The 23048-nt window shown below is 42.9% G+C and overlaps 1 protein-coding gene across 9 annotated transcripts in view; it reads right to left on the bottom strand.

Annotated features, from left to right (window-relative positions):
* The window catches only part of LOC135112560 (nephrin-like), a 216705-nt gene that overhangs the window by 85539 nt on the left and 108118 nt on the right, over window positions 1–23048 (bottom strand). For all 9 annotated transcript variants that reach the window (XM_064027015.1, XM_064027014.1, XM_064027011.1 and 6 more), the window contains exon 4: window positions 3541–3693. In XM_064027015.1, the coding sequence (XP_063883085.1) occupies window positions 3541–3693 (153 nt within the window). The remainder of the gene's footprint in view (window positions 1–3540; window positions 3694–23048) is intronic.

Below are 23048 nucleotides of genomic sequence, written 5' to 3'. Positions count from 1 at the left end.
TCATTAGGGACCACCGAGGTACCTGGAACACTCACAAAAACCCAGTGGAGAACCCGGAGGCCAGCGGCAGGACGGAACGGCTCGCTGCACCTCCATTATGCATTCTTCGCATCCCCAAAAACACAAATCTAATTTTCATGAGGTAAACACGGTTATGAAACATTATTCCTAGCGCCAGACCTCGCCCTCTATGGATGAATTAAGCAAATATGTAGACGTAATGTCTGCCCCTCACACTGTCGTCTATCCGGGAACGTGTTTCTGCCTGGTGTGCTGGTGAGGTACATTTTGAAGGTTGTGGTGACAGTACTGGGTCACACAAATGTTACATCCCTGGCAGTAGTATCAACTCTTCATCATGAGGAAACTATGTATGTCTCCTAGAGTAATTTTTAACACAAAGTCACAGTGAAAGCAGCAGTGCGGCGTAAATTGTGAAATTCTAGTTTTAACCCATTCGCGTGTATAAAAGTAAGAGATATGTTTTGAGCTCAAATTCATGTGTACTGTGTGTACATGAAACTATTGTTGGTGGGGTTCTTCCAACGGGTTGCTATTGTTCCCTTTGCATTAATTAGAGTACTGAACAATTGACTAGTGGAAATCAAATATCTGAGATCATTTTTCTGTTTAACTTGGCTGTCCATCTCACGAATCACAGAACAAATTATTTGACTTACTCTCAATAATAATCTATGCGTTCCTTTTCATTTGCATATACGAGTACAGTAATAATTTTCTCTTCATAACTTATGATTGATAATTTAAAGCATAATTATGTTTCAATTTGCGGCCGAAATAATAAGCATTATTACTTGAAGAATAACAGGATCGGCGGTGAAATGGTTGGAAGAAATCTTAAAACTAGGTGAACTGGAAAAAAAGTAATATTACGAAAAATACAGAAATAGGGTTGAAAACGGAACACCACCAAAGCAGTCAACCAACTTTCCTCCCGGTAACATATTAACACCGCGGCGTGTGTCACTCAGCGGAGGCACAGGAATGAGTCCAGACCAACTACGGTACTTCATTTACGTGTTTTACCACTGCATAACAATTCGCTGACACCGCGGCCCGGTTTTTTAAAGTTATATATAATAAAGAATTTTGAATTTTGCTGAAAAATGCTTTGTTAAATATTTCGATTTTCAAAACATAAACATTTAGTAGACAGTGGCACTGGACACCAAAACACTAAAAGTTATTTACAAAAGATACTTCATATGCCAATAATAAATGAAGATGTGTGTGTGTGTGTGTGTGTGTGTGTGTGTGTGTGTGTGTGTGTGTGTGTGTGTGTGTATATATATATATATATATATATATATATATATATATATATATATATATATATATATATATATATATATATATATATATATATATATATATATATATATATATATATATATATATATATATATATATATATATATATATATATATATATATATATATATATATATATAGACCTGAAACCGCTGATATAAAAGGCAGATAGCCTGAAACCTTTTTTTTTTGTGCATGATATATTCCATATATGTTACAGGCGTGGTTCAACAAGAGGATTTCCAGTCAGTGCTGCTGCTGCTTTTGCTACTGCTACTGCTGCTGCTACTACGACTAGTACAATTACTACAACAACAACTACTACTACTACTACTACTACTACTACTACTACTACTACTACTACTGTTACTATATTATTACTACTACTACTACTACTACTACTACAATAGCAACAACAACAACAACAACAACAACTACTACTACTACTACTACTACTACTACTACTACTACTCTTTCTGCTGCTGATGCTGTTGCTACAGAAACAACAACAAACAACAACAATGACTACTACTACTACTACTACTACTACTACTACTACTACTACTACTACTACTACTACTACTGTTACTACTACTACTATTACCATTACATGATCTTATATAAAAGCATAAGAGAATTCCGAAGAAAATCGACGAGAAGAATGGCAAGATAGCAACACAAGAGAAGAAAGTCAAACTTCAGCCCTGGACTGCCACAAACATGCACAATGGCGCACCGCTGAGCAAGGACGCAAACAAAAGACGAGGAGGAATTTGCACAACGCTTGCGGAGGCGGTGTTACAAGAATTTAAGATGAGGAATAGCAGTGTTCTCGGTGCGCACAATAATCTCCTGCTGCAAATTAATACCGAATTTCTGAAATTACAGCGCAATAGCGGATTCTTTTCTCTTTTCTTTTTTTTTTTGCTACTTCTGAAAAATTCTCAGCCTCAGAGTTCACGGTTATGTAGATTATGAAAAAGCATCACGTTGCCGCTCGGATAGAGTACTGGAATGCTACAGGATAATTCGTCTCTCTCTCTCTCTCTCTCTCTCTCTCTCTCTCTCTCTCTCTCTCTCTCTCTCTCTCTCTCTCTCTCTAACAATATGGATCATTGACAAATTTCAGTTCCTTTAATTTAATCAACATTGCCAATACGCAGAATTCTAGCAGATTTCGGCACGTGTCCGCGTGTTCAGTTACACACAAGACTTGCTGAGTAAAGAACTATGAAGTACGTGGGAAGATCACTAATTTTCCGCATCACATCTTCCATACACCACTTGTTTTTCCATTTTTTTTTTACTTTATTTCTGATGAATGTTCTAGTTAAAGGAACATTAATTACATATTGCATGTAAAGGTATACTGCAGTGAATGACCGTGAGAACTCTACCGTAATAAATTGACAATGAAATGATACCATCCATTACGTAATATTTTTGTAATGAAGTTACGTAAGAGCTGTTACGTTCATAAATTTGACCTTGAACAAAGCAACATATGCAGTGCACTTAATCACTTACATCGCTTAATTAAGCTTTGATTATATTATTTTCTCACAACTGCCCTAATATTTGTTTAAAGCTACAAATCTGAAGCCACACGTGCTTACGTACACACACACACACACACACACACACACACACACACACACACACACACACACACACACACACACACACACACACATCTACAAGGGCATTCAGTGTCGTCGTCAGTCTCACAAGCCACATCCTCTATTCTGTCCTCAGACACTCCCACGCCCCCTGTGATGCTGTCCCCAACAGTTCCTCTCACAAAGCCGGGACCTCCCTCCAGCCTCCCTTTGACACCTTCACGCCGCGGGGGTCGGAAGCTCACAGTGGCAGCCTCTCACACCACTACAGATACTGATGGACGCAGGAATGAGGGATGGACGGATGCCAGAGATAGAGTCAGGACAAGGGGAATAGAGTGACTGGTGGGAAAGGAATGTTGAGAAAAGGTGAAGTTCTGTATAGTAATTTTATGAAAAGAAAGATAACACAAGGAATGACGTATAAAAGAGAGAGGGAGAGAAGAGGCTGCGTACACAATACAAATGAATGGAATACAGGTTACAAAGGTAAATTTCGTTGAACAGAAAAGAGAAAGACACTCACTCAATAATTCACGCCATCGATTCATGTGCCCGTCAGGACAGCCAAACCTTTCCCTCAACTCACCCAGGTGGATCTCCTGGTCGTTCTTGAACCACACGACGTCGGCGACAGGCTTGGCGTCCTCCACTCGGCACTCCAGCGTGACCTCTTCCCCTTCGCTTACCTCGAGCACGCCCTCGCGGCCTCTCCCGAGCAGCTCCACGGCTGCCGGTGCCACTGTAGAGAGGAAAAATAGACATCAGACAAGTGATTCAAGGAGGTGCAAGGGAAGGATGGAGAGTACGTGGTGAAAGTGAAGGATGCCTGAGGAGAGATGAAAAGATTATGATTCTGAAAATCCTACTGTGATAGGCATAATACCAGCTTGTCAACCTTAATGAGATTTTGCTGTTTGGGCTTAACATGTACAAAGGTTAATTAATTATCCCTTCCGAAGCGACGACTATTGAAAATGTCGGAATCGATGTGAGTGTGTGTGTGTGTGTGTGTGTGTGTGTGTGTGTGTGTGTGTGTGTGTGTGTGTGTGTGTGTGTGTGTGTGTGTGTGTGTGTGTGTCCCTTCCTATATCACAAAATTTAATATTCATCCTAAAATATGAAGTTCATGCTGGCAATCATTCACGGATCGAAAAAAAAAGATGTACAATGATGTTTTATTTTTTTATTTTGAAGCTTTAAAAGGCAATCGCTGAAATCTGACCAAGCGATTCCATAAATCTTCAAAAAAATGAAAACCAGTTTATAATTAGCAGTGCGATAATTATGACAATCTTTTGATGAAGCACGATAAACCGTTCCTGTAGAGTTTTTCATCAATGAATGCCGGTAACTTTTTTCTTACCTTTACCGATATTCCAATTAACTTCGAAATTAATCAAGAGCTATTTCCCCCATCAATCAGCACCACGCTTCCTATATGCTAAATTATTCCTCCCTAAACCTCAACAATTCGACACAACAAGTAACCACAATGTTTTTCCACCTCACACTGATAAAAAAATAAAAGGTTTGCAGAATTTCCTGCGCCACGGCTGTGCATGGAGCCTTTATCCCCTGCAGATTCATTATCATGATTGACAAAAACAACAACAGACTCGACACCAAAGGCAGGCAGGACCCAGCACACACACACACACACACACACACACCACTTCCCTCCCCTTCTCCCACTACCTCCTGCCGCCACTACCGTTGCAGCCATCGTCACTGCCGCCGCTGCAGCAGCCGTCTTTTCACCGCAGCAGCTGAACACGTGTCTCGAACCCCTGCCACGACATAAAGGTGATCACAAAAGAGGCGCGGACATCAAGAGGGTGGAGTTGCTCAGGAATCTCGATGCGTTGTATTTATTGCTGTGACGCAGTGAATTGCGATGTGGCGCCACCAGCCTTTTGTTTCCACCTAATTTTCCAAGACATTGTTCAGGCTACGTACTTCGCTATGCAATTGTACGTTTTACGGTAATTTCCCAAAGCATTCTGATTTACGTTAATTACTGAATGAGGAAAACAGACCCGTAAGTGTTGTGGTAAATTTCGTGAACTCGAAACAGCATTCGAGGAGAGAATATGGTGTTCTATTGATCCAGCGATGACTCATCTTATTCACCTTCCCTTCATTCCTCTCACCACCATCATCTCCCCACATTAATTCACCCTCCTCAGACCAGTCACCACCTCGTCCTTCCCTCTCTTCTCTATCTCCCAATATCCTAGTCTTCCTTCCTTTATTCCTGCATCCTCCTCCTCTCTCCGAATACCTTGCTCCTTTCTTCTTTCCGTCTCCTATGCACGAAGCTTATGTTTTCGCTCTGGCTTAACAGAAACAAAAGAACCCGAGAACCCGAGCCTCACCGCACCTTCCAGATGGCTTCTCGCACAAGCAATAGTCATCACCTAAAGAGCAGCGAGACAAAAGTTCTCTAATTAATGGCGAGTGGAAGTCTGGGAAAAATTCCAGAGTGCCGTATCAAAGGTCCAGTGCGTGTGCAGTGGACTGTGCATATAAGAGATTATTCCTTTTAGGGGAGAGGCCTTTCTGCTCCTTCAGCGTGCCTGGGTGTGTATTAAGCTTTGTTGTTTGTTTGTTTGTTTGTGTGTGTGTGTGTGTGTGTGTGTGTGTGTGTGTGTGTGTGTGTGTGTGTGTGTGTGTGTGTGTGTGTGTGTGTGTGTGTGTGTGTGTGTGTGTGTGTGTGTGTGTGTGTGTGTGTGTGTGTGTGTGTGTGTGTGTGTGTGTTTAGAGGAACATGTACCATTGTGTGCACTTCAATCTTACTTAGTCGGCCGAGTATGTCTATCATTTACTCAGTATTAAGGAGAGAGCCGGGCGCCTACTCCTGTCCTAGTGGAAGGTGTCTCGTGGGAGGGAAGGAATGCCTCTAGTAGACCACCTGGGTAGCATCGACACAGTCTTGATATAATTGTTTTGGTAATGAGATCAACTGAGAGTGGAGACTTCCCCGGATAATAGAATTGGTTTCGGGGCGGATGCTGGTGAAGGAAGAAGGGTTTGGGGAGGGATGGAGGACGGAAGGGGAGGGACAGAATAGTGATGGTGGGGGCTGAGAGGGAAGGAAGGAGAGAATGGAGGAGGATGGGGTGGGAACAAAGGTGATGGCGGTGTGAGATGAGAACGTGTCCTTCCTCTGCGTGTGTGGAGCAGAGGAGGTTTGCTCATTCCCTTGAAAGGTTGGTCCTCTTTGACAAGAAAATTAGATGGATACATAAGGTAAGCACACATCTGGCACACATTATGTCCGTCACACTTTTGATGCATGATTTTGTTCATATGATAACCGCTGGAACTGGAACTATAGTGGTCAATTTTCTCTCTTCTCTGTGTTTCATGTGTTTCATATACATATTTTCATGGGTTCTCTCGTACCGTCCTCGCTGAGAATTAAATCTCTGTCAAGAACGCCAGCCTTACAGAAACTCGGCCACTACCGCTTCCTTTCACGTCCAGTAGCGCCAGTCAGAATGGAAATATCTTCCTTACCATCTCTCCTTATTATTTCAGTCAGCCTTCTGGCGGAACAGACGCGTGCAGGACGCCGACCTCTACACCCCGACAACTTCCCTTTCACGCTCTGAGTCTCTTTCAGTGTGTCTGACGGGAAAGTTTCACCATCGTATAAAAAACTTCCCTCTTCAAAAACTATATGTGGGTGGATTTAATAAAAACACTATTTTTAGCTTGACTTCGGTGGAAAGAAAACGCGATTTCATGATTAGGCTGCAATAGAAATCTGGACCGAATGTTATGAAACTTCGGGAGACTGGAGAAAAATAGCTTTAGATCTTGAATTTTTTTTTAAAGCTTTGTTTCAAGCTTCTTTCAGGGAGCTCGGAGCCTCGCCACAGCGGACGGAGAACCGAATGTAAGACGCCAAGGCAGGAACGTTCTTTATCATTCGTCTTTTTCTCCTTTTTCTCATACATGAACATGATGAATGAAGAGAAAAGAAACCAAGAATTCAGGCAATGGTATATGCGTTATTCTAAGAAAATATTTCTCTCTCTCTCTCTCTCTCTCTCTCTCTCTCTCTCTCTCTCTCTCTCTCTCTCTCTCTCTCTCTCTCTCTCTCTCTCTCTACATCGATAAATTCTATATCGTTCAGCGAATCACACACACGCTCTCCTATACACTTACTTCCAGCAGCATCCACCCAGCCACCCACACACGTCCCCTCCCCGCCGCCACAAACACATCTTTCAACTTTTTTCATTTCCTCCTATTCCTTAAGCATCAAGTTCCATAAGTCTCCAAACGCTCTGCTCACCAACTTTTGCTTCAAACCATTTTCTTTCGGTGTGTGAGTTTGTGAAGATACCTTGAACGAGAGTAACATTGTGTGTGTGTGTGTGTGTGTGTGTGTGTGTGTGTGTGTGTGTGTGTGTGTGTGTATGTGTGAGTTCACTTTTCTATGCAAGTTGACCGACCGTCAGAATGCATAAATTTTACATATTTCTCTCTTTCATACTACAGTAAATTTCTATATGGACATAAAAAAAAAACTTTCCAGGCTTTCATCTGATAACAAAAGTACACGTGCGCGCGCGCACACACACACACACACACACACACACACACACACACACACACACACACACACACACACACACACACACACACACACACACTATAGTAGACCACAACCACCATAACACTGCTGCCCATAGCACACAGGCGCCTTTTTACCGCTGCCAAAACATCGGATCCTAATCACAACTACAAACACAGTCCCTGACACACAGCCGCCAGGGAGTGGGAAGGCAGGCCGACACAATCAATAGCTTCACTCCACACCCTCACTACAGTCGCTCCTCCCATCCCTTCATATCCCTCTATAGTGACGTAAAGAATAGAAAAAGAAAGAAAGAAGGAAAAACAAATGAAAGATTCGTAATAGGATATACCTAGCGTTGTTATGAATTATTCATGTCCCGGTGCAGCCCTTATAAAAGAGAAAAAGAATGAAAAGAATAAAAGTATAACGCCATTAACGGATTTTTAACTGGAGTGGAAACATGAAATATTCTTTACGGTTTGCGGTGTAGATCCTTTCCTCTCCTGCTTTTCCTTCACTTGGGGCGAGGAATATATTACAATAAGGGAACTCAAATGAGAAATATTATGACGAATATTATGATGAAACCAGATACCAAAAACATGTTAGAGTATATATTTTCTACTGCGTTTTTCCCCTTCGGTAATCTGATGGTACAATATTATTCCATTTTCTTTTTTACCTTTATTATTTCTACCTTCCTACGCTCCCTGTTACCATCTCAGAGAGAGAGAGAGAGAGAGAGAGAGAGAGAGAGAGAGAGAGAGAGAGAGAGAGAGAGAGAGAGAGAGAGAGAGAGAGAGAGAGAGAGAGAGAGAGAGAGAGAGAGAGAGAGAGAGAGAGAGAGAGAGAGAGAGAGAGAGAGAGAGAGAGAGAGAGAGAGGGAGAGAGGGAGGAGTGGAGGGAGGAAGGAAGAGAGGGAATGGAAGGGTGAGATATAGGATGGGGAGTAATAGTGGTGAAAAAAGGACAATGGAGTTTCAGAGTCAGTGACTGGAAGAGAGAGAGAGAGAGAGAGAGAGAGAGAGAGAGAGAGAGAGAGAGAGAGAGAGAGAGAGAGAGAGAGAGAGAGAGAGAGAAAACAGAACGATGCTCTGAACATTATGATGCAGCACAAAAAGAAGCTATAGAAAACAAGAGCGAGTGACGAACAAGCGACAATCTAAAGAAGAAGAAGAAATAAGGCAAATGAATAACGGACAACACCAAAGAAATCACAGATGAGAAATAATGAGGAGCGAGAAGTAATAATATAATCACGTGCCAGCTGAGCACAAACAAATCCAACCTTTCTAATTATTTCAGTGTGTGCAGAACGTCACTGTAATCAATACCACGGTTACAAACACCAGTTGGTAAAGGATTCCCTAATGTGTGTACAAACGCGTGAAATAAGGCGGGTATGTTAAAGGAGAGTACATATACATTTGTTTATGTTCAAGACAAGCATAAAATGAAAGTTTTCTCAGTGCAGTGTACGGAAAGCCAAACAAAGAGCGTCTTCCTCCTCCGCTGAATTGAAATAAAGAAAAATACCTGAGCACGCAGTCATTTTCCCTTGATTAAATCCTATTGTTTACCCTCCAGTCCAATTACAAGTCGAGGACCTCCCCGACGACCACCTCGAGAGATAAACGCAATAATGAGGCACATGAATACCTACGTATATGAATAAACGTAACGACTTGTATACAATTGCATCTACAGATGCTGCTGCTACTGATGCTATTACTACTACTACTACTACTACTACTACTACTACTACTACTACTACTGTTACTACTACTACTACTACTACTACTACTACTACTACTACTACTGGTACTGCTGCTACAACAACAACAACACTAAAACATTTACTGCTGCTGCTATTACTACCACTACTACTACTACTACTACTATTACTACTACTACTACTACTATCTCTACTACTACTATCACTTCCATTAGCAATATAAAGAATAAGGAAATAAAAAAAAAAACGGAAAAGCGTAACTCTATCCGTAAGAAATGTTCCTTCCTTCCTTACCCAAATTACTGAGGAATGGTACATGGTTTACCTGTAATCAACCTGGCCTGGTTAACTTTCTTGAAACACACCCACACCCACACACACACCCACACACACACACACACACACACACCACGCACAGTTCCTAATTAATCTTGTTTTTAATCTCTCAACTTCTTAGCCATGAATAAATTTGCTTCATTATTGGCAAGTTCCCGTGAAATTGATGCGAAAAAGATGAGAGAGAGAGAGAGAGAGAGAGAGAGAGAGAGAGAGAGAGAGAGAGAGAGAGAGAGAGTAGATATGCGAAGATAGCAAAGAAGTGAGGAAGAAACTGTTTGGTCCAGGTTGAAAGTTTGATAAACATATATGTACGATCTACTACGGATATTTTGTATGTGCGCCCGTGTGTGTGTGTGTGTGTGTGTGTGTGTGTGTGTGTGTGTGTGTGTGTGTGTGTGTGTGTGTGTGTGTGTGTGTGTGTGTGTGTGTGTGGGTGTGGGTGCGTGCGCGTATGTGTGCATGTGTGTGCCCTCGCCCTCCAGCCTGCCACAGTCACAGCGTCGCAGCATCCATCAAGAGGCACCTTGTTTCCTCTCAGCCACACGTCCTCTTCCTTCCTCGTCCTTCCCTCCATCTGTTTCCTTCAGGTCTCCCAAAACATGTGCTCGCTCTTGCTTACGATCGCACAGTTTGTTTTCTTTCCCATAAAACGCTTTTCTTTCAGTTTATTTCCTTCGTTTTAATCACCACCTTGATATCACCTTCTGCAAGTTTCTTTTTAGTTATTTTCCTTATCAAAACCATCAAATTTCTGTCAGTTTGTGCTTTTCTTCATCTTTTTTTGTTGTCTTCATCTTTAATATCATCAACCTGGCATCAGTTTCCTTGATCCTTTATTCTTTAGCTTTCAAACTCCCTTCCCTGCCATTACTACTACTAACGTTTCCGAGCTGCTATCCATCATGATTTCTTTCACCAGCTCGCAGCGGACCTAACAACTCCATCACTCATCTTCCTCCATCACCACACCTCCCCACATCTTATGACCTCACCCGCCATCCAGCAGCAAGGGACATGCGCACACGCCACTAAAGGATGCACACATAACAAGGGAATTACAACACAAAAATAACTGTGTTCCTTTACCAATTATTCTTCCTTTTACGTGTGTTTCTTCTTCGCCACACATAATCCTTTTCTGACTATCGCTTCGTAAAATGAGAGAAATAAAATGAGTAAAAACTATTGCACTCTGTTTTGTACACATCATTCTAACTTATTTCCACGACTGCCATGAAGATACACGACTGCAACTCATTCTCCTCCATCTCTGAATAGGTATACTCTATATCTTCTGACTCTCCGACCCCCGCCACTTCTCCGCATCCCCAATTTTGGAGCAAAGGAACACAACTATCAGTTTCTGTCAGAGGACCCGACGGAACATCACCATACGTTTTGCTGAATAAATTGATGGGATGTTTTGTGTCAGGGAACGTGGCCAAGAGACGCTGCCTCTTCTGCAGAGCTTCGATCCCATGTGTGTGTGTGTGTGTGTGTGTGTGTGTGTGTGCCGTTCTCAGTAACTTGCTAACTGCACTGTTATTTCAGTCAGTTCCTTCTGATACACAAGTCTAACTGTGCTTGTTAGTGAAGTGAGTATTATGTGCGCTGGACATGTACGAGTCCCATCTTGCACCTAATCCGTAATTAAGTGAAGAGGCAAGATCACTGCTCGCGCACACACACACACACACACACACACACACAGCCACCCATTCACTCCACCCCAAACACACACCTTTGAGTTTTTATATACCTTCAAAGAATCAACGAATCAAACCATCTGTGTTCGTATGTAACTATTGTTTTTCTTTTTTCAGACAAGAACTCTGCAAACAGTTCCTAGAAATGTCAACAGAATCTCCCTAGAAACGGTTGCCGAGTCATATATGGCGCGGAGAGTCCCACAACATTAATATCAGTTCAGAGTGACAAGAAAAGGGAATACGAAGAGGAATGTAATGGTGCGAAGAGTATTTGTTTCTCGAAGATATTGGGGCATATTTCCGCCGCCGCTGGGATATGTATGTGTGGGAAGGGGAGACTGTCCCCACTGCGTCATTTTCCTCATCTCGATACTCTTTTGTCACTCATTCGTTCATGCTTTTCCTATACACCTCTTCTTCTTTCTTGTGTTGCGCCCCTTTCTCCTTCACATCCTTCCCGAATCACGCATGCTCCTTCTTTTCCTTCTCCATTTTCCTTCTTTTCTTCCTCTTTGTCATAGATTTTACTGTTGTCGCCCTCCTCGTCTTTCCTCCTCCCTAAACTTCACATACATCTTTTCCCTTTCCTTTTTACTTGATCCTCATTTTTTTTTTGGTCTTCTTACTCCTTGGAATTTTAATATCCTATATCTTATTCCCCTTTTCTTCTCTTTCTCCTGCTCCTTTTTTTTTTTAGGTTCTCTTCGTCTTTTTGCTGGTGCGGCGGCTGCTACCGCTGCTAGTCAGTTTACCTGATGCTCAAGCCTCCCTCAGGTCTCCACACAACGGCACACAAGTGGAATAATCTGAACCGCAAGGAGGTGTGGAGGGCGGCGGAGGTAAAGGCAAGTGGAGAGAAACTGCGGGAGAGGATAGTGGGGAGTAGGTCGTAGAAGGGAAGGAGGAAGCATGCTGGGTAGAGTGGGGCTTGGTGTACAGGGTGGAGTGTTGTGGTGGGCATACTGAGGTGAGGGAAGCAGGGTGAAAAACAAGGTAGTGAAAGAAGGTAAGGAGGAGGGAGGAGGGTGACAGTGGTGGTGGGGAAGGAAAGATGACAGGAAGAGGAGTGCACATGCCATTAAATGAAGTACAGTATGTAAATGTATTTAAGGCAAGCGTGTAGTCAACCTAGTGTCTGGTGTACTCACTCGACCAGTATGTCAGCACAACTCTGGGGCAAGGAAGGTGATGCTTTAACATATTAATTAAATGGACACTGACAGCACTTCGCTGAGCCGCCTGTAAATTACTTATCCTTAGTTGTACTTTGCTTCACAACATTATTATGCGTCACTAGATTTACTCACTCAACATTCACAGCTGTACGTTACTCTTTCTTTATTAGCAACATTTCACAAATTATTTTATCCATTAACACGCAGCATGAAATAAAATTACACTGTACGATATAGCTACTAATGTTACTTTAATGCCACGTTTTTTTTTTTTTTCCCTTTCGCTCCATGAATCTGTGAAGGTAGAGATATTCAAGACTCAGTGAGCCGTCGTGTGTGGAGGTTCGGTTCGCCAAAGTGTTCTGCTGAAATAATGCATTAATACTGCAAAACGTGCCATGGGAGGCTGAAGCTTCATTCGGCTAAACCAACATTTCACGACAAAGTCCAATCAGCCTCTCAGTCAATATCCAAAGTAACATCCAGCAAAGTGGAAGCGCACTGCAGCGGCTTGTACTATAAACACAACTCTCGCAAAAAAAATAAATGACATATAACATTTACTAAGCCTCACTTTTTTTTTTCTTTTACCGAAGATGTTAATGTCGAACAACAATAGCTAATTAGGTTTTCGTTTAAAATTGCTCCGTGAAGTCATTAGGTAAAATATGTACTATTAACTGGCTTGATCTAATATGAGTTTTCTTTTATCCGGGGATCACAGACTCGCCGCTCGATCCATTCAGTGCGACATAATCCACATCATCCGCTTTTTTTCTTGCAGATCACTTGTTTGCGACGGTCAACTGAAGAGTAATGCTGAATTCTTCACAAATAGTAATGGAGGGACGGCACGCGCGGTCCGGAATGTAACAGAAATGCAAGGAAAGGACTGAGTCGACGCTGCGCAAGAAGGTGGATGGTTAAGATATCACAATGGGTTCCGTTCCTCCCTCCCCACCACCTAGCATGGAGTATTATCTTTTTACATGGTTTGATGCTTTTACACAGAGAAAATGAGGAAACTATATTTATATAAGGTGAAAGCATGAAAGGTGTATATAGTACTTCAGTTATTCGAAGGAGACTAAGAAGTGAGGTGAAGAAGAATTAATTGCTACATGTGTATATAGTGAATGATATAAAGCGATGACTAATGTAAAGTTATTGTCTTTTTCTTTCCTAGGAAGGATGAAAAGTTTGTGGTGATGATGGCATTTGGCAGTGGTGAGGACGAGAATGGCAGGCGTGGGATGAGTGGACAAAGGCGCCACCATAAGAATTCAGCTCCACCAAATGTCAGTCTTTTTTCACGAAGTTATTGCCGTTAATGTCACGAAGTTTGTAGCTTTCTGTCAAGGTTAATGTGTCCCGCGTGGCGCCTGTGACCCGTGTCCATAACTTACTTCGAGGACCTTTTGTATTCATAAAGAAATGAAATAGGTAATAGATAATGTTCATATTAACTTTGATAGTGAGTGATGACTTTGAAACCAACAGGGACTAGATTTATATGATCTTATTTATCTGAAAATAATACAAGCAACACTAACAACAACAGCAATAGCATCTATAACGGTGGTTCAGGGCAGACAACAGCAAATGACGAACAGGAAAAGGTGATAGATGCATGCAATGGACAGGTTGATGATATCAGTGTAAGCTTAAACACAGGAAGAGATGTATCTACATATTGTTCCATTCCCTGACACACCAGCATGGGAAGGCTCTAACCGACCCAGGAAAATGGATGTAACAGTCCAACTCGCCTGTACTCGAGAACACAACCTGCAGGAGACACTTGCTGACGTGCCATTTGTCCGCCTCCAGTGGTTACTCACCTCTTGGCAACGAAAGCAAGGCGTTGTTGTAGTCCTTGCACTGCCTCCCGCTGCGTGGTGAGGTAATTCGTATTTTGTTATGTCTCTAATTATATTTACATCAGCGCGAGTTTAACCGTCCAAACGAAAGGTGCCTCGAAGCTGCATGCAACAGGAAAACAAATTAATGATCTATTGAACGACTGTATGGCCACCGCTCCGGATTTAATTACCGCCATAACTAGCAGGGAGAGGGAGAGGGCCATCGTGAATGATCTCCCTGTTCCCTAATCTATCTCTCTATAATGTACGTAAATCGGGATAATTTCAGCACGGGGACAACATCATTATTTCGAGCGGGCTGTTGGGGAGGCTGCGAGGCGCCTTGAAGGGAGGAAAGGGCGGCACCATTCCTCCTCTGGGGCTCAGGTGTCACTCACTGGTATTTGGGTCAGTCTCTCCTGGAGCATCAACTGAGAAAAACTACTGCCATTATCCTTTTATTTTTATTTTCATGTGAGCATCTTTCCACTTTTGTCTAGGGGAGAAAAAGGTATATTTCCTCCAATATGGGTGTCTCTCCTCTAGCATTATCATCTTTCCCTCGAGTGTTTGATACGTTTTCCGGGTGTGGGCATCTTTCAAGCATCGAGTGGGCACCGTCGCCAGCTTGAGTGGATTTGCCAGAGTCATTCCGCAGGGCACACTCCGCTTACCCTCTCGTTACATGACTTTCCTTTTCTGTCCGATCCAATTCCTCTTGGCTGCTGCTCTATTACGGCCGCGTCACAGTCAGGTTTAAATTCCACCAGTGAACCCTTCCGACCTACTCCTGTTTTATTTTTTTCCTCTTCTTTTCCCTTCTGCTCGGTTTAATTTGAGGCGCTCGCTCAACCCGGGCCGGTGTTCCCCCTGATGGCTTTAATCTAGATCTGTTTTACTCCCATTCCGCCTTTTATCCTCGCTGGCTTGAAATCTCGCAGAATGATAATCCGTTCTAAATCCTCGTTCCAGGGAGCCATTATTAAGCATCTTTCCCACGGATTAATGCCACTATGAAGCTAATTCTCAGCCGGATAGTATTATTGGGTGAAGGCCCGCTGCTCCGACCATTCCTCGCCCCTTCACACGTGTTCCCTTAAATACCAGGATCCTATTACCCATCTCTTTTAACAAAATCGCATTCCACGTCTGCCTCGCCACGCCCGGAATTACTGTGATCTTTTTGAAGGAGTGAAATTCCTATTTTTACACCTCCTCTCGCCGTCCGTCAAGCCTTGTGGAGCCAGTGGGCGGACGTGCATCATAAACTCGCAGGTCAGAGTTGCCAGGATAAAGAAATGTACGTGGAGGGTTTAAAGTTATTTCAATTAAGTTTCCTTACTCCAGGTTTAGGTAAACGAGCGTACCATTTCCTCACTTCACTTCAATCTTATTAATTACGACTCACGGTGACGGTTCATCAACGCTTTTAACTCCTCCCTCAGCACACTGCCGGCTGAACACTTATCCTTTCCACTAACATTCTTCTCAGCCTCTATAATAATGACATTAGCAAAAAACACCACGTCATCTTTTATCAACATCCAACATGCTCGCCCTCAACACTACCACCGCCACAGCTACCATTCACCATGCACTCCTCTGCAAAGGCCAACCAGTGACCTCAACAGCGAGACACCTTTCCTTGGCACACTGCTAACCCACGCTTCGTTGAGACTCGCTGAAACAAAAGGATCGACGCCAATTAAAGAAGAAATCCGTTTACAACGCCAGACAAACCTTCCTCTTAGCGCACAGGAAACGTTTCTCCTTCCTTATTGTGAGTCACACGCGTTTCCTTCTTGTCCTCCTCTTAATCATGCTTCCCTCTTCTGTATCTCATGATTGTGTCTTCTCTTTCGTCTATCCCTTTACAATTTCCGACAGTTGCTTCTCCTCCTCCTCTCGCACCCTTATCTTATCCATTGATTCTTTTTATCATCCTCTTCATTTCCTCATGTCAATGTACGCTATCGCCACCTACTCCTACTCTTCCCTGCAAGCTTTTTCTCCTCTTCCAACTCATCATTCACTTCCTACTCCAACTCATCTTCTTCCTCCTCATCGCAGCAACTCCACACACTACCTGATGTCAATCCCATCTGTCACCTCTCTCTTCAAACTTGACACTGCAACAAAAGGCTCCAATTCGCTTCATATTTTCAATCAACTTTTTCCTCTCACTCTCCCGGTACGTGCACTAAATATCAATGTGACTATATAGAATAAAACACTGTAATCAATTAGCCTTTCCAAACAAACACAAAAAAAAAAAAACGTACTGGTTAAAAAGGGAAGAGGAAAAAAAAGGGAGGAAACATGCATGAATTGTATGTGCCAAATGTAATAAATGAATCCTATTTTTGTCCATTTTAAAGCAAAGTTACCAAGTGACCGATTACATTTGATTTAGTTTCATTAGTCTGATTGTCTGTCTGTCTGTCTGCCTGTCTACCTGTCCGTCCATCTGGTAGCTTATTAGTCTCTCTCTCTCTCTCTCTCTCTCTCTCTCTCTCTCTCTCTCTCTCTCTCTCTCTCTCTCTCTCTCTCTCTCTCCGATTTTTCTTTATCCTCTTTGTACAGTGTGTCTGACTTTTACGACGAAAGGAAGAGAGTAAAATGTACACGGCAACGAAAGGAAAATAATTCTCGAAATTTTTTTTTTTTCCTGGAATAAGAAAAAATGGCTTCTCCACGATGCCGGGTTTAGCTTCTGGTAAAGAATGAAAGGGGTGGCAGGGAAGGAGGAGGAGGAGGAGGAGGAGGAGAAAATGGCAAAAAGGGAGGAAGAAAATGAGGCTGAAAATGAGGAGAAGTCACAGAACCGAGTATAATGATAATGACGATGAAGATGATGATGGTGATGATGATGGCAAGAAAAGAAGAAAAGAAGAAGACGAAAACGAAGAAGAAGAAGAACAAAAGCAAGAAAAATGAAAAAAAAGAGGAAGAGGAGAAAGATGAAGAAAAACTTAGGAAAAATATTACTTAACAATTTCTCCTGTGGAAATTTTGGGTCAAGGAGGAGGAGGAGGAGGAGGAGGAGGAGGAGGAGGAGGAGGAGAAGGAGGAGGAGGAAGAGGAGGAGGAGGGAGGAGGAGAATGGAAAGCGAACATCCACCGAGTTAATTAATTGCTTGTGGAATGTTCAGGCAGGAATTCGGCGTGAAAGAAAGAGAAAAGGTGAAAGAGAGAGAGAGAGAGAGAGAGAGAGAGAGAGAGAGAGAGAGAGAGAGAGAGAGAGAGAGAGAGAGAGGTAAAAAAGAAAAAAAAACTAAAGCAAGCGTGAATCCAGTTGAGTCCAGGAGCGGCAGAGCGGCCAGAAAGGTAATACTGCCTGAGTTATGCGGAAGATAATATTCAATGTAGCAAATGTTCCCAGATTACCGAGCCGTACAACGCTGGAAGAATGCCAGGGAAATATTTGCTTAATATTCCAAGCGGAGTGTGGTAGTTTGGCGGTGGCGGTGCGGCGGCGGGTTAGTCTTGGAGCATCTTGGTGAGAGGTGGCGGGAGAGTGAACAAGGAGAGAGAGGGAGAAGAAACATGAAGAGCAGAGAAGAGTAAATGATTAGCTGACAAAAAGAAAACAGGTCAGGGTGAAGGTTATAGCAGACAAATTTGCGCTGTACTTTACTTCCAATGTTATTTACCTTTCAGTTTCTTATTTATGGTCGCATCACTCTGGGCACAATAGACGGATAAAACAGAGTACTCATATAGGTACCCAGGATATCGAAAGGTACCCTAAGACTCACCGGTGACTTATTACAGCTGGGTGAGTATTAAGCTATCAAAACCTCAAAGAAATAACCGCTAAAATGAATGAATATACTTAGAGTACAGAGTATATTCCGTGAGGCAAGTTTTCCTGAGAGGAGCTCATTTATTTTACATCATCTTCACATTCCACCTTCATATCTTCCGCTTTGTGATCAACTTCATGATATTCGCTTAGGGTTTCTTTCTCGTCTAAATCCTACTAACGTCTCCTTTCCTCTCCTTTCCCCTTCACTCTGCAGCCTCCGGAGCCACTGCGATCCCCTGCTATTCCCCGGCGGATCGGTTGATCTGTTAGGGCTGTATAAGATACCATCGATCAAATTTGGCTCTTCTGTGATCCTCTTGATGAAAGGATACCCTTGTCCTCTTCTCTCCACCTATCTTCAATATTATCATTCTCCTTCACTTCCTCTTTCTTCATTTCTTTATTCATTTCCCCTTTCTTGTCTCCCTTCTCCTCCTTCTCCTCCTCCTTCTCCTTCAGCTTTTTTTTTTTTTTTCTTTCTCTTTCTTTTACTTCTCTGTGTCTCCTCAAACTCCTTGCACGTCTTCTCCTTTTCTATCGATCTCCATTTTTTGGGAGGGGAAGGAGGGAATGTTTCCCTCCACTCCAACACTGCTTCATCATTCCGTCGACGTGGCTCCTTCTGTCAACCCTCTCCTCTTTCAATTATTCTTTTCCCGCCTTCCTTTTCATCCAGCACAACGTTACGGTCTACTTATCATACTCCACTATCCGATATTACTCTCTCTGTTTGACCTCGTCTTCTCTTTTGTGCATGACTTTTTTTTTCTTTCGTCATTTGGAGAATGGCAAGAGAGATGGATTTCTCAAAAATATGGTCCATCTGGAGAGATTGAAAGCTGGATATACGTAGGAAAAAAAGCTGAAAGGAGGAAACATGTTGAGGGAAGGGAGAAAAAAAAACAAAAAAAAAAAAGAAACAGGACACCAGATGGAATGAGTGGAAGCAGAATGTTTACTAAAAAAAAAAAAAGTAAAACATTAACAAAAATAAACAAATAAAAAAAACTTCCGAAAAATAATTTACAACACGGGAAAGATAGAAACACGATAGCATTTACGAACACACTGAAATAATAACAGATTGCACCACACACACACACACACACACACACACACACACGACAGATGACGGGTGGACACGAAAGTTTCATCATCACAAAGCAATAGTCACAGCACTGCCTTTATCCCGCTTTCGTAATAAAAAACACATTGATAAAAAGTAAATCCTACCCTTTGCTTTCAAGCCAACTCGGTGTGCAAAGCTGACCACCCTCTTGTATTTCATGATAAGGGTTGGGATTAGTTGGCAGTATTGATGGAAAAGATAGCCGTCAGACATAGAAGTAGTGTGTGTGTGTGTGTGTGTGTGTGTGTGTGTGTGTGTGTGTGTGTGTGTGTGATGGTCCGTAATGTTTGCTCCAAATACTGGAGTAAGAAGACAAGGTGAGTACAAGTCTCATGCTTGAAAGTGCATAAGAACTGGAGGCCTGGCGGTAACTGGATAAGTACCCCATAAATAACGAAAGAATATTAATCCGATGGGAAGGAAAGCGGCAATCTGCGGGATGACATTTAATAATGAGGTGTCATGTCCTAAGAGTTCTACTAACATGCGCACAGTATGAAAGGAAATGTCCGTTTCTGAGGAGTTTGAAAAGTGCCAAAGTATACAGTGTCTTAAATGTGGAGAGTTGTCTTTTAGAGGAAAAATAGAAGACTGCCTAAACAGTGAGGGAAAAATGGGCCAGTCTTACGAGCAAACGGTAAAAGGGGAATGTCTTACGAACGAGGAGTAAAAATGAGGTCCTCTTAAAGGCGGAGAGTAAAGTGTCCTACGCGTGCAGCGGCGGTGTCCTAAGAGTGATGGGGAGGCGTCGACACACGGGTAGGGGGACGCGGGGTCACAGCGTCGCCTCATGCATCATTAACCCTCGCCTGCCCCACCAGATAAGGTATCAATCGCCTCGACGGTACCAGGGTAAACACGATCATCCATCATCCGGCACCCCGCCCACTCACCCATCCACCCACCTGCCTGCCAGCCCTCCCACCACCCACCACGCACTCATTAATCCACGTGGCATGTCCCCTCACCTGTCTCCATGCCCCATCTCCCTCCCCTCCATGCACCAATCAAATAGGTCTGCCCTTCTAACTACCGCCCACGAATTTAGACTTGACAGGCTATTGGATGATGGCTCAGAGGCGCGGAAAATGCATGTAACCCTGCCACACTAAAAAACGTTTCGGTATTGAATTGGAAAAGTTCCAATTAAAAGTAAATGACAGCACCGCCAGACAGGATGATGGGCGGAACATTCATGAGGGAAATAGGTCACCCAAGACACGGGAGCAGTTTAAATTCCTCGTCGCCAGCATACGACAGCGTTATGTCTGCCTGCAGCGACAGCACAGGGAGAAACCCTTGAGGGGAGCAGGATTGCAGGCGCCTTGAAGTTCCGTCATGCTTCCCTGCGAGATAAGTGGGGTGTCCTCTCCCGGGCCCCTCCCCGCTAACACACAGGTGGGACTAGGTAAATAACACCTCACCTTTACCACGCCCCGACACCATCAAACAATGGTGGCGTGTTGGGCAAAATGGTGTCGCAGTGTCAGCTCTGTTTTTAAAGGTGATGTGTGGCCGCAGTTAGGTGGTGGGGGAGAGAAGGGACGCCTGCATGGCTATGGCAACCCACCGCGGGTGTCAATAAGGGACTCCAAAGTGGGCTGAGGCTTTTTATTTTCAATCATGTTACTTTTTTTTTCTCTTCGGCTGCCTATACACTGGTGCCTAGATAAAGTATAGAGCGAATATGCGATATATCTCAAAAGCAAACAGTGACTTTTACTGCATCACTTATCTATTTCTCATTGTTACCCCTCAAAAATGTAGGAATAATAGCCTCTATCATTTATCCACCACGTATTGATTGCTCACCAGATAACGAGGAAAGACACAGTGTAATTAGCAGGATGGAAAAATAGCCAATGCGTTATTGCCATTGGGGTTCGTCCACGCCGCCAGCAGGAAGGAGAGCGGAAGGGAAACCAAGGAAGGAAAGGGATGGGAAATATAAATGTAGTACTCCACTCATGCAAGTTTGCGACACACACACACACACACACTCACACACACACACCGTAGGTTTGTCTGTGTCAGGTTTTGTAGAGACAAGACGGAAAGGAAAGGTGCCGCAAGGAAGGAGGAAAGGATACACTGTGAATGAAGAGTATTTCAGTCATCCATTAATAATTGAGTTCTAAGGTAATTCATATAAATGACAAAACAATGAATAGAAACAACACAATTATTTTTTTTTATGGTGATGATAATAATGATAATAATAATAATAATAATAATAATAATAATAATAATAATAATAATAATAATAATAATAATAATAATAATAATCTAAGAAGTAGAAAAGTTATCGAATTTTCTCCCTTCCCCTTTCCCTTCCCCTTAGGACTAAGTGACCAGTCAACACCAATCTTTTTTTCCCCTTTCTCTTCCCCTCCTATCATTTTTTATATAAAACTTTTTGGCAAAACTCCCACACCCACGGCACTAAAATTTCACTCCACCATCACTGTAAATGCATCAGAACGACTCCATAGTCCTTTCCTCTCCATCTCCACCATCACCACTATCACTACCACTATTACTACTACTACTGCTACTACTACTACTACTACCACCATCTCCACTGACAGGATAACCGGCCTTACCTCCTCTCTTCTGACAAAAAAGTCTCACTAATGTTTATCATTCCTAGGCTTTGATCTATTTTTTTTTAAGGTTTACTACTACTACTACTACTAATACTAATACTACTATTACTACTCTCTCTCTCTCTCTCTCTCTCTCTCTCTCTCTCTCTCTCTCTCTCTCTCTCTCTCTCTCTCTCTCTCTCTCTCTCATAGGACAGCGACGTTCACTTCCAATCAGTCATCACGCGTCTCCAATCTCCCCATTGCTCTCTCTCAAGATACTCACCGGTTCAAGTGAATTAAACTATGAAATTATTGAATTACCCATAAGAGCTTTAATATCATATGAGTTCCAATGTTTGGCTTAGCGTCCTCACATTGCTGAGAGACGATTGCTGTTAAGTCTTCGGGGTGTCAATGCTGGAGTCTTGCTTTTCATCAGTCTTTCGTTTTCAAGTCGAGATGCGAAGGTGACGTGCTCTGATCGCAGGAAGAGATCACAGCGGCGCCTCTCAGTAATACCTTCCCGCCGGTGTTGAAAGCTTTCCGGGACGCACTTCACCTCGTATCACACTCGTGGCTGCCCCGACTTTACTTTACTCTTGAATTAAAGAGACGGAGTTCGGTGATCCCAGAGTGTCTCGCGAGGTCTCGAATTTAACCCGACAAGCAGATGAAAGCCGTGGAGGGTCGTGGCAGAACTTGAATTTAGGAATAAAACTGCATGTTTCTATTTAATGCTATCGTTAAAGCAACAGCACAGTGAAACGATCTGACTATCTAGGAACACACATATAAAAAGAAAAGGAAACCCACGGTCTGTTTAATATTCTCCCCCGTCAAGAAACCCACATATGCATACGTATTTCAGCGTTGGCAACCATATAAAAAGGGATCTGGCTTAGGGCGGAATTTGCGATGACTGGTGACATGGAAACTTCGCAGCGTGATGAATCTTGGGAGGAAGATGTATGCAGATGACGCGTCGAAAGGTGAGGGAAGAGAAAGTCAAGGTCGATGGAAGACTCTCTTGTACGGAGCAGCGGCGAAATGTGAGGTACGGAAGGGAGATGGATGGATGTGGAGAGGGTCCAGAAAAATTGGAGTCAGGTTGAGTGGCGTGGAATAAAGAACCTAATAAAGTAAGGGAAGTTAAGCGAG

This window comes from Scylla paramamosain, chromosome 24, assembly GCF_035594125.1.
Source record: "Scylla paramamosain isolate STU-SP2022 chromosome 24, ASM3559412v1, whole genome shotgun sequence".
NCBI classification, from domain to species: domain Eukaryota; kingdom Metazoa; phylum Arthropoda; class Malacostraca; order Decapoda; family Portunidae; genus Scylla; species Scylla paramamosain.
This window is presented reverse-complemented; position numbering and strand designations above follow the sequence as displayed.